At 50.4% G+C, this 11867-nt stretch overlaps 1 protein-coding gene across 2 annotated transcripts; it reads right to left on the reverse strand.

Annotated features, from left to right (window-relative positions):
- Positions 1-616: 616 nt before the first annotated feature.
- On the reverse strand, positions 617-4631 carry LOC144142066 (uncharacterized). Of its 2 annotated transcripts, none has more exons than XM_077673496.1 (3): positions 4392-4631; positions 2620-3544; positions 617-2200 (listed from the first exon to the last, which is right to left on the reverse strand). In XM_077673496.1, the coding sequence occupies exons 2-3, from the start codon at positions 2627-2629 to the stop codon at positions 1908-1910; spliced, it is 303 nt and encodes a 100-aa protein (XP_077529622.1). In that variant the 5' UTR covers positions 2630-3544; positions 4392-4631; the 3' UTR covers positions 617-1907. The 2 variants fall into 2 exon arrangements, with proteins under 2 accessions (XP_077529622.1, XP_077529621.1); XM_077673495.1 differs by having other exon boundaries at positions 617-2203.
- Positions 4632-11867: the final 7236 nt, after the last annotated feature.

An 11867-nucleotide genomic window follows, 5' to 3' on the forward strand; every position in this document is an offset into this window, starting at 1 on the left:
AGTGTCAGTATCAAGAACGTAAGCAAAGCATAGAAAATTACGTTAGACTTTTACAGGGCTCGACAAATTAGTACTCTGCCCCAAGCTAGTGAGCATCACTTAAAGGAGCACTGAGACGAAATTTCAAAGCTGGGATAACTACGTAAAAGGCTGCCTTTGTATATGGAGATACGTCCCAGCAAGTTTCAACAGTAATCATTCAGTATATCATATTGTAAATTCATTTCAAACTTTGCACGCACGAGAAAGCTCAGAATAGATTCCCTATTGCAATCAGCATCAGCATGATGCTATCTACTCCTTCCTCCTGGCCCTAAACTGCTGACGTGAGGGCCCTGTGACGAGGCTGGCTGTGCCAGCTGTGGTTGACACGCGCAGCTCCAGCGTGTGTATCCCGTCTTTGTTTTGGGACTGAGATCATGCTGCTTGGGCACGTGGAGATGGTGGAGACGCGCACGCATCCAGAGAGGTAGTGCTGCAACAACAACAGCGACTCCACGAGCGCTTTCCCGTCATAGTGGACGCCCTAGTGTTTGTTTTGTCGAAACCAAAACTGTCAGAAAACTGACACGAGGCTGTAAATACTTATTCACACTGCAAATGACCATCTGATGTGCCATTCTATGATTAGAGGGCTGGTAGGCACCCAGAACAGCGAAAAAGACGTAACGTGAAAATTTCCGGTCAGCACTCCTTTAAACGCTTCAACTGCTGAAGCAATGCTGCTGGAAATGTAAAAATTTTTTATATTTTTAGAGTTTACATCCTATCATGTGAAGCTCATCCTCAGTGAGGCATGTATTAGTCCTACAGCCCGTTTATCCTAGACCAATTTTTTCATCAGCACAGCCCCCACAAACCTCCATATGTACAGGGTCGTCCACTCTTGGTGCAAACACGGCGCAATGTGGCCGTTTAAAGCAAGACATTTACAGCGAGGTGTTAAACACTCGGAATGGTTAGGGCAAACGGAAACAATAATTGACAAAACAAACAACTGCACAGTAAAGACTACGGTCCTAGAAGAAACTACAAACGTTCTAGGACAAGCTAAATGTCACTAGCAAAGATAAGAAGAACTGGCTTACAGTTCTTCATGTGCAATGTTAGCTAGGCCCATCCGTGGTAGTGTTTTGGGCAGTTTCCCAAATGATTTCCCATTGTAGGGATGCCCAGTGACTGTACAATAGTGTTCCTTGGTCTTGATGCGAGGGCGCAAGAACACCGTAGCACCACTGTCTAGACTAGCAGGCTCCGACGCTTTGTGGTCACCAGTTGTACCGATACCAGGGTTCGGTTGTTGAACCCCGAGACTCGCACTCGAAGCCAATGAAGAGAGATCCACAGACAAAGGTGAAAAGCAAAGGTTTTGTATTCGAAAGAAAAAGCGGGGTGAGCTAAATGGATCGAAGAGAAAAAAAAACATTGACAGAAACGGAAGATGTGAAGAAAAAGGAGAAGAGACAAAAAAGTGCGTGACTGAACCCTACAGAAGGATTGACATTTGGGCGAGTTGGTATTGGTTGAACACCTTCGAAAAACCGCGTAAAAACAGAGACACTAGGGGAAGAAAACGACAGCACGATACTGTCAACAGCGTTGGCCTGCCATTTCCTTCCCCTAATGTCTGTGTTTTTACGCTGTTGTTCGAAGATGACTGAGTCCTACACCAGCGCACAGTCCCACGCAAGTTCCAGTTCAGCGACGATAGGGATACACCCGCAAACGCGCGCAAGTCGGAACGGGCTTACATGGGCCGTTTGCATGGGTGGTAGTAGGTGGTCACAGTCGTGTTGGTCCTGTTGCACCAGCCTCCACGTTGACTCGAACTGCAAATGGGCCGGCCCTGTGGCGAAGCCCCGGCAGGAACAGGACATGGCATGGCATGGTGCAGACTGCCCGTTGACTCAGGAGGAGTGGGCAGTGGTAGGCGCGGTGGCCCCGCCGTGGACCACCCGGTGGTGGGCACTGGCTGGTGGCCCGAGGACCAGGCACCCCGGCACAAAGCGCGGGTGCCTGCTGCGGCGGCAGGTAAGGGTGACCGTTGCCTCACACGGCCCAGTTATCCTGTGGTCGCGGCAATGTTTCAGCGCGGTAGCACGGGCACCATCGATGGGTGTGGGTGACGTTCGGTGCTCTTGAAGTGCACCTTGAGCTTCCGCCGACCAATGGTGGTCCCCGTTGCGTTCTTTCGCCTCGTCTGCTTGAGAGCAATGGCCCGAGCGACAGAGAAAACCAATGTCAATGTTGCCACACTGCACAACAAATAGGATTATCAAAGTAAGCACGGGCGCAACGTTTTTTTTATGTGTGCATTCATCAAAAAGATCGAATTAACATATTCCGGAAAGCCAGGGGTTGTGCTTCTCTGGAATACACTCTGGCGCCCGCTCCTTCCTCTCATTCACTTCTTAAACTGGAAGTTGGCCCCCTTCAACGCTCTCCTATTGGCTAGTCACTTAAGCCACTTCCTGGCGACGAGCGATGTTCTCTGTTCAGCCAGAAATGAGCAAAGCGACGAGTGATTCCCTCCACACCGAAAAGTAGGTCGTTGCTCGTCGCATTGATCCCCATTTCACAAGCAAAATCGCTCCACGCGGTTAGTGCTTAGGGACTCACCTGTCAACATTCATATGAGACTTACAACTTCGTGACCCACGGGCTTAAGAACCATCGTGCACGAATACGAAAAGCTTTACAGGCACATATCAATGTTCACAACCGCCTTAATAGAGACTAGGTGTTGGGCTCCTGCCGCCAGGTGGCCTCAACCCCGGCTGACACCAGGCTGAGTTCAATGGCAGTGCTCCTTCCATGCCTTAAGGTACACTCATCGGTGTTCAGTGTAGTCACATTGAGGTGTACCATGGTGTCCCACAGGAGTTCTCCACACTAGTTTGTCCGGCCATTGCCACATGCACTGTGGTGTGTGTTGAAGTCTCCACAGAGGAGATGCTGGACTGTGCAGAGGCCACCAGCTGGTCCAGGAAAACCGTGGCCCAAGGCTGGCTGGGGCACACATACACGCTGCACACACTCACGTCACCACCCACACCGCCACTGCCACACACTCCTGCACAGTTGTCCTGCACATTGTTGCGCACATACATGGATTTATGCCTGTGCTCGCTCCAGGGCAGCACACACACACGGCGTTCTTCCAGCCAGCACGGTCAGGAACGGTCGAGCACTGCATGGGGACCCCCCGCTGTTGCTGCACTGAGGCTTGGCTGCCTTGCACACTGCTTTGTTGTGGGTGCCCCCACAGCACCAGCACCTGCTCTCGCGGTTGCAGCTCGCCGCGGTCGGCACAGCCGCACCGGCCGTCGGAGCTTGTGCAGCACGAACTCCGTTTGGGTGATGGGCGCCAAGAAGCACAGATACTCTGCTCGAAGACGGCTCGCGGGGGCCTACCTCGATGCCATTGATGTTGGTGGTGACCAAGAGAGTCCCCAGAGCTTCCTCGGTGCTACGTCCGCTGCCACGATGTTGCGAGGCGTGTTGATTCTGACGTCAAGCACCCCAGACTGTGCCATCAGCTGCCCTGCGATAGCATCGAGCGCCAGCTTCGCACGCGTAGCTCCCGGTTCCTTCAGCCCGAAAAGGACTGTGCCTTCGTGCTGTTTATCATTCAAAAAGAGAACCAAAGGTAAAAGCAAGCAATAGCAGTAATCAAGCTACGCGAATAGCAGCCAGCAATATCAAAACTAGTGCAGTATATTCCTTGTGATAGCCAAGAGTAGCTTCAGTGGGCGACGAAACGAGCGCACAGTGAATGGCGACAGTGATGGAAGGATTCAGCAGCAATGTATTACCTTGTTGCCCACACTACATATTGACTATACCAAGTCTTTTCGCTCACCGAAACCACTTCATGGAGTTACTTTTTCAAATCGCCTACGTACGCACCACACTACGCTTTCGGCAAAAAAGTACTCACCCGTGAGCGCTTGTCACGCAGGGCGAGCTTTTCACGAGCACAGAACAAACGAATTCACGGTTTAAATACAGGTTCGCCGCTGGACAAACTCAACCGGCAACATGTCGGTAACTCAGGGGGAGAAAAACGAATAAACTCTGAACGGCAATGCAAGCGGTTCGTGATATTCTCGCTCGCAATCGCTTTGGTACGAGTTCGGTTCAGAAGAAACGAAGACTCCAACAACGTGCACGCCATGCGTTTTCCATGCCATACCGTACCCCTTTACAACGATTCCCGAGTAAGAACGTAATCGTTTGATAATCGGCTCGTAACGGTCATGTGTAATCCATAATTAAAACTAAAAAAGAGTGTCTCTTTTGCCGCGGGCATGCGAAAGGCCCTTCTACTCCTTTCTAGAGACACTAACATAATATTTAATGCGGCTCCGGTGCAGCGCAGCGCTCCATACCTTTGACGTTCGGTCCGTAGCATGAGGCGGCTAACACATTCACCGCACAGCGCGATCATCACGGAAAACAGGCCACCACTTCTTTCAGACATTGACGGAATCATCGTTAACTGCGTGTCCCGACGATCCTGGGATGAATGAAGTTCACTTGTTTCAAAGCACGAATCGACCAAGCGCAGACGGACTGATGAACGACGCCGAATAAACAAACACCACAGCGTTGACGCCTGTCACAAGGACGCTGCCGGCAAAAGCACAAAAGCAACAAAAGCTGCTAATTCAGATTGAATCCGTCTTATTTTGGTGATATTGGCGCTGCTGTCGCAAAAAAAAACAATGATGACGATGATAATAAAAGGACTCCTCCTTGAATCGGGGTAACGGCATACGCCATCTAGCCTATCTTATTAATCGGGTAAGTCGGTCTTAGTAGTAAATTTAAATTTAGTTAACCCTCAATTCGGATTCCTTTTTAATTCTGCCCTGCCGCTACTTCTGGCTGGGATGACACTTTATCGACTTCCCTGTTTTTGCTTAGTAATACCTACTGCTGACCAGTTAATGCTTCCATCAACTGCGAAGCCCAGTGCCTCAGGAAGTAGGACTTTCCCCCCAATTCTATCCGGCTGAATCTTTTGGCATTCTATTACTATGTGGTCGATTGTTTCTTTATCCCTGCCACATCCCACACATGTCTCATCCTGTGACGAATATTTGCTTATGTAAGTTCGATTTCTCAAGCAGCCAGCCCGCGCCTCGCACTACCTTTGTTGCTGTCATAAAAGTTCTTTCCGGATCTCTTGTTTGCTTGCTTTATAAATTCCCATGGTCCCTTCTTTTCCATCATCTATGTCCACATGAGCGTTTCTGTTTCCTTCACTTGCTTTTTAACTGCCCCCCCCCCCCCCCTTGTTTATTAGCCGCCATGGAGGAAAAAAAAGCTGCGGTCAGGTTATATTTAGTCGCCAGCTTTCGCGTCCTCTTTCGCCATTGGGTGTCCACACTTTTAAAGTACGTGTACCTTTGCACTCTGGCTGCCCAGTTCTTCTCATCTAAATGTCTAAGCCGCTCCTTAAAACGTATTTTACTTTGCGCTTCCCTCGCCTCAAATGAAGCCCTACCCATATTAGAGAGTTTTAGTATAGCGGAAAGCACCACTTTAGCGCGCCCATAGCGTTAGCGGGCACGCTAACCGTAGCATAACGAGGCGCTATCCGTTCGCGATTGCGGCCCGCAAAACGTTAACGCTACAGCTAAAACGCTATACTAAAACTCCCTATTACCTTGTACCGCCTCATTTGTAATCCTACTGTGAGCTCCCAGTGCTAATTTGCCGACTACCTTTTGGTTAACCTCCAGTCCCGCGAGGATATCTAACTATAGGTGTCAGATAGGTGTTCTTCGTGGGCATTCAGGTAGCCTTTTCCTTCATTAAGCCAGATCCCCAAGTATTAACTTATTTACTAATGGTATGGCTTCCTGCGTAATCCTTAGTGGTGCTGTATGAGCTTCCTCGTTAAACACCACGACTCCAGATTTCTGTGGGTTAAAGTTTAGGCCTAGGTACGTTGCCTCATCACCACAAATATCGGCCACTTTTTGAAGGTCTTCCGCATTATCTGCCAGCAACACTATATCGTCCGCGACCGCGTACATCAATCCCGGAATGCGTTGCTCCACCAACACTCCATTGCTTCGGTACGACAAGTCAAAGCCTAATCCACTCTCCTCCAATCGTCTTTCCATTCGTCTAATGTTAAGTGTGAACAGCAATGGCGAAAGGGGGCACCCCTGTTTTAAACATCTTCGAATGTACACGGGCTCTGTGCATGTACGCCCTTCCCATGTAATATGCGCCTTGTTATCCTCATGTATTGCCCATAGCAGCCCTACAAATTCTGACCCAATCCCCTCTTCTTCCAGTATATGCAACCAGAATCCCCTATCTACTTTGTCATAGGCTCCCTATGTCCAGAAACAGTAGCCATGTTGGTCTGCCCTTTGATTTCGATGGACTGGGTTAATACGAAAATATTGTCTTCTAAGCGCCGACCCGGCTGAAATCCATTTTGCAGTTCCCCTAAAATACCGTTACTTTCCACCCACTCCAACAACTCGGATTTGATGGCTTGTAAAGCTAATCTATAGAGCACTGACGTGACTAATCGGCCTGTATGAGCTCGCCTTGACCTTCTCTCCCTTGCCATAGATCCAACTCATTCTGCTTTCGCGCCATTGCGTGGGAATCCTCTCAGATTTTATAGCGCGCTCGATGGCTGTATACAAGTGCGCCTTTCCCGCTGGTCCTAAATGGTTGATAATCTCTATGGGGTTCCATCCGGTCCTGTTGCTGTTTTTTTGGGAACATCGTGTTCTTCCTTTTTCCAGTCCGAAAATTCGATATTAAATTTTTCATCTGTCGCGCTTCTATTGGCCACCTGTGTCCAGTTAGGCGACATCTCGCGTGTTTGGCCAAAAGGCTTTGCAATGACTCCATGTAGATATTTTAATGCGCTGTCCCCCAGGAAAACGTTACCGTCGCCGTCCTGTATCTAAATCTGCAGCTCTTTAGTCGTCGTTCCCAATGCGTTTAAATAGGCAGTTTTAGCATATCGTTACCGTGTTTGCGTTACCGTTTACCGTGTTACCGGAAGCCGCTGGCGAAGGTGAAGCCTGTGCCGGTAAGTTACCGTTCGGTAACTCTCGCTCTGCGCAGTCGACTCCCGCAAACACGGTAAACGGTAGCGTAAACACGGTAACGATATGCTAAAACTCTCCAATGATTCCAGAATTTTTTCGGGGCACTCTTATCCTTCTTACGTATACCTGATGCCCACTTCTCACTCGCACTTTCAATCTTCGCTTGTACTAGTTTTTGCATCTCAAATTTCTTTTCTCGGTACCGGCTCCACCGTAACTGCACCTCTTAAGCCTGATATTCCATTTGTTTTGTCTTTCTGTGCAATCTAGAAGCGCCCGTTGTCGCTCTTCAATAGCCAGTTTAATTTTCTTGTCCCACCAGCTTCGCGGTTTCCTTTTACCCCTCCAGCGGTTTTTTTCCCTTACTTTGTTTATTTCCTTTTGTATACAACTCACAACCTCGTCATATTCCCACACCTTCGTGGGCTGGGCCCCTACTTCTCTTTCGATGCTATTGACGATGTCTGCTATCTGTTTTTCGCTTAATTTCGGGAACCAACCTCCGGTGTTTCCTGCCTAGCCCCTCCACTGTCAAATTTCATGATTATACGCCTGTGGTCGCTGCCCAGGATGTTTTCTCCTTCTTCATCTCTCATCATTTGGTTCAACCGCTCATACGTGTGCTCTGAGACCAGGCCGTAGTCTATGCAAGACTGTCTATTGCCGCTTTGCCACGTTATTTGCCCGTCGCATATATGCTCCCGGTTAACTATCACTGCAGTTGCTGTTCTTCACACATATCTAGAACTAGGGCGCCGTTATAGTCCGCATATCCATCTAGACCCTCAATGTGGGAATTTAAGTCTCCTACAAATATCACCTCGCCGGATTCTTTCAATTTCTTTATGTCCTTCCTGAGGCAGTCCACCCACTCTTTATTTTGTTCTCTGGCGTCATTCCCTGTCCACAGATAGGCCTCTCCCAGCTGTGTCTTTTTTCCACCCACCGTTCCACAAACCCATAAGTGCTCCTTACAGCCCTAGTTCTCCCTTTGCCAATTCCCTTCTCGCCTAATCAACATGCCCACGTTCCCACCTTACCTCTCTCCCGCTGCCCTGCGTCTACGTGGACGTGGCCAAAGTCAGGAACAAAGACGCCTACGTGGCGGCGGCGGTCGCCGCAACGACGGGCAAGATCGTCACGTCATGCAGCGTGCGTACGCGGAGCGCGAGCCAGGCCGAGGAGATGGCGATAGCCTTGGCGGCGCGCTCCCCGGGCGTGCGGACAATACTCAGTGACAGCAAGACGGCCATCCGTAGCTTCTCGCGCGGAGCCGTGTGCGGGGCGGCTGCTAGGGCGCTGGCAAGCGACGAGTCCAAGTCGAGGCTGACACTAAAATGGTTCCCGGCCCACATGGGTAGGGACCTGATACCAGGATCTCCGAACCGCAACGAGGAGGCGGATGCCGCGGCCCGTGGTCTCGCCACGTGCCGGACCGCGGCCGCGCCCGCCTCCGAAGACGCGACGGCGACCGAAGAAGGCGAGGAGCATCTGCTCGATTACGGCGACATCCTCGCGTGGTACAGGGAGCAACGGCGTGGCTTCCCGCCTCCGCACAGGGATCTTACTCGGTGGGAGGCGGTGAGGTTGCGCCAGCTCCAAACCGAGACTGTGCTGACCCCATCGCTAGCGCGACACGTGTGTCCCGAACTCTACGTGAGTGAAATGTGCAGTGTGTGCGCGAGCGCTAGAGCCACCCTGGCTCACATACTCTGGGGATGTGACGCAGACAGCGCGGACGGTCCGGTGTTACCGCCGCAAGTAGAACAGCGTGTGGGGTCTACGGACCCAGAAGACCAGCGAAGGGCCGTCCGGCAGCTCGAGGCCGCACTGGCGCTGCAAAGGCGAAAGGGGGACACCCTCAGTAACCCGAGCGGCGCCGGGGCACGAAGGCCTTAAGGTCTAGGCCCGCGTGACACTAGGACTTCTAGTGTAACGTGAGATAGGGTGAACCCCGCGCCCTGCGCGGCCGGAGGGAATTCCGCATGCTGGAACCCAATAAAGTCTACTCTCTCTCTCTCTCTCCCGCTGCCCTGTTGCACCCCAACGTTTATAGAAAAAGTATCTATAAACGTTGGTTACATCTATATTCCCGTTTACTCACGCTAACTGCTCTTTTACCTGCTTACCCCTATTAATTAAGTCACTTCCTACTTCTTCTACATTATCGCAAACAAAAAAAGGAACGAAAAAAACCCAAAAACTTATCGTTTTCGTCTTCCGGGCCGTCACCCACGCTGCCGATGCTGCCAGAAAGAACGGCGGAATTTCTGACCTATCCTTATTTGCACTCCTAGCGCGAATAATTTTTTGGAATTGTCCGCACTACTCGAGCTCGATTACAACCATCTTTTATACAATATACTTACTAAGAAAATAATTTTGAACCGTACAGCGACTTAACAGACTCCATGAAACGGGCGAGAGGCTCGTGTACGAAGGTTTTCCGCCTACCCTCGAGGTTCTCTGTGGCCGATGCGGAATACCAAATACTCCGCGCGGTGCGTCGCAGGGCTGAGAGAGAGATATAGGGAGAAAAAAAAAAGAAAACGTGCTCGTAAAACGCGAACGCTAGACGCGCGCAGAGGCACGAACAGCGACATGTGCAGGAATTCGACTAGCGGGATAGGCAGTTGTTCTGTCTAAAATTAGAACCGCAAAAACCTCTCACGAGGACATGGAGCTTTATTACGGGCACCGCATACTGCGCTGCACCCTTTCTACTCCATTGCTCTGCGACAGAACGTAGACGTAGACGTCTCTGAAGATTTCTGCTCCAAAATCACCGCCTTGTCGGCTCCAGTCTTACCTTCCACCCTGATAGCTATGTCTTGCATCCCTATGCAAATGTGAGTCGACGTCATAGACAAGTAGTTGCCGATCCTCTTCCGTAAACAAGCCGTCAGCTATGCAGCTCTGTCGCACCTTGGAGATAAAGCTAAGAGCCAAGAGGAAGAAAATCGTCCTTGTTCACCTAGAGTGGGACTTGACAAACCGGAACGTGCATGCTCCACAGATGACCCCGAATTTACACAGTCCCGCAGAAGCATCGACAATGTGCTTACACACTTGTCAACGACATAAAGAAAAGCCCAGTATCGCATCACTCTAGCAGTGATTTTTTATTTTAAATCAGCCTTTGACTGTGTGGCACAAGAGGCGATAAGGTCAGCAGTGGAATCGGCCGGTAGGCATCGGAGGTCGCATGTATATTGGATACCCAATTACCTATCCGACAGATCGGTCTTTATGTCGACGGACGGCGAAACGGCCTCTCACAATGTCACGCGAGGTGTCCCGCAGGGCGGTATTTTAAGCCCAACCCTATTAAAATCAGCTTCATAGGAAGTAAGAAACGCGTGACACACACTGTTTGAAATATCGCTCTGTGCATGCGGATCATAGCTGCATCTGGATGGCCGCGAGCTCACCATCAAAATGACATCAATTCAATAACGAACCTATGATCAAGACGCGGCCTCGAAATCTCGGCTAGGAAATGTGCGGCAATAGGCTTTACCAGCTTGATGTCTCCCGCTATCATCTTTCAGCGGCAGGGGTCTTCATACCCTTTGTGGACTCACACCGATTCCTGGGAGATAACACTTTACAAGTCGATGACGGGGTCCCCACACGTTCGTCTCCTGAAGAAGAAGCTCGGCTCCTTTGCTAAGGTGTTACGCATACTAACCAGTGGCTCAGGAGGCTGACCTGTTGGGCTTCTCCTACGTCCCTATACACAGCACTCTGTGAGGGACTGCTCCGATACAGCCTCCCAGCACTCGTTCCATTTCCAAGACCAACACAAGGCCGTTAGAAAGTATGCAGGCCCAAGCTATGAAGTTTTGTCTTGCCCTTCCCAAGACAGCTTCTACGCTGGGGACCCTAGAGGTCTAGGCGCTTTTCATTCAGTGTACCGGTTAAAGAGGAGCAGCTTCGTACACATCTGGTCACCCGTTGAGTTTTAGATCCGCCTTAGAGGTACAAGACACTGTACCTCCCTAGTGTCACAAGTACCCTGCGCCGTTTCATTTGATGATGATGATTAAAGCCCCCCCCCCCCCCCCTTTGTATCGGAACGTCGGTTGTCCCCAACCGACTTGCCTGTGTTATTCTACTTATTCGCCCTACCCTTAACAAACCTGACGGGTTTGCCTCATTCCCCCCCGTTTTAAACTCCCATCGCTTACCCCCCCCTCCCCCCTTCATGCTCTTGCACACCTGTTTACCTAATTGCTCTGCGCCTCCCTTGCCTCAAAGGACGCCAGCCCATATCCCCCTGTACTGCTTCATTCGTCGTTTCGCGATGGGCCCCTAGGGCCCTCTGATATACCTCCAAGGCCGCTTGGGTCTCTGACTTATGCATACAACCAAATTTTTGAAAGTCAATCCTGGTACAATGACCCCGTTCCAGTCTCCCCTTAACGCCTCGTATTTGTTGTAGCACCACACTGCTCTATTTTTCATTATAGCCGCGTTCCGTCTTCCTTTTGTTGTAAGGTGGGCCTCATGCGCATGTGTGCCTTACTAAATATTTATACTCCTTTAACCGTGGTATTTCAACTTTTTGAACTGATACCGATTTGTGCTCCGTTTCGTCGCTAAAGACCATGATCCCTAATTTTTCTCTGCTAAAGGATAGCCAAAGTGCGTCGCTTCCCCTCCGCATATATCCATCTGCCCTGCATACCTATCCGGTCGTCCGCTATCAACAATGTGTCGTCTGCATACATTAATGCTGGAATTCCTCGTTCCACCACCTGTCCGTTTTTAATG

Source organism: Haemaphysalis longicornis, unplaced genomic scaffold, assembly GCF_048455015.1.
Source record: "Haemaphysalis longicornis isolate Haplotype H1 unplaced genomic scaffold, Haemaphysalis longicornis Haplotype H1 scaffold_6, whole genome shotgun sequence".
Taxonomy (NCBI): domain Eukaryota; kingdom Metazoa; phylum Arthropoda; class Arachnida; order Ixodida; family Ixodidae; genus Haemaphysalis; species Haemaphysalis longicornis.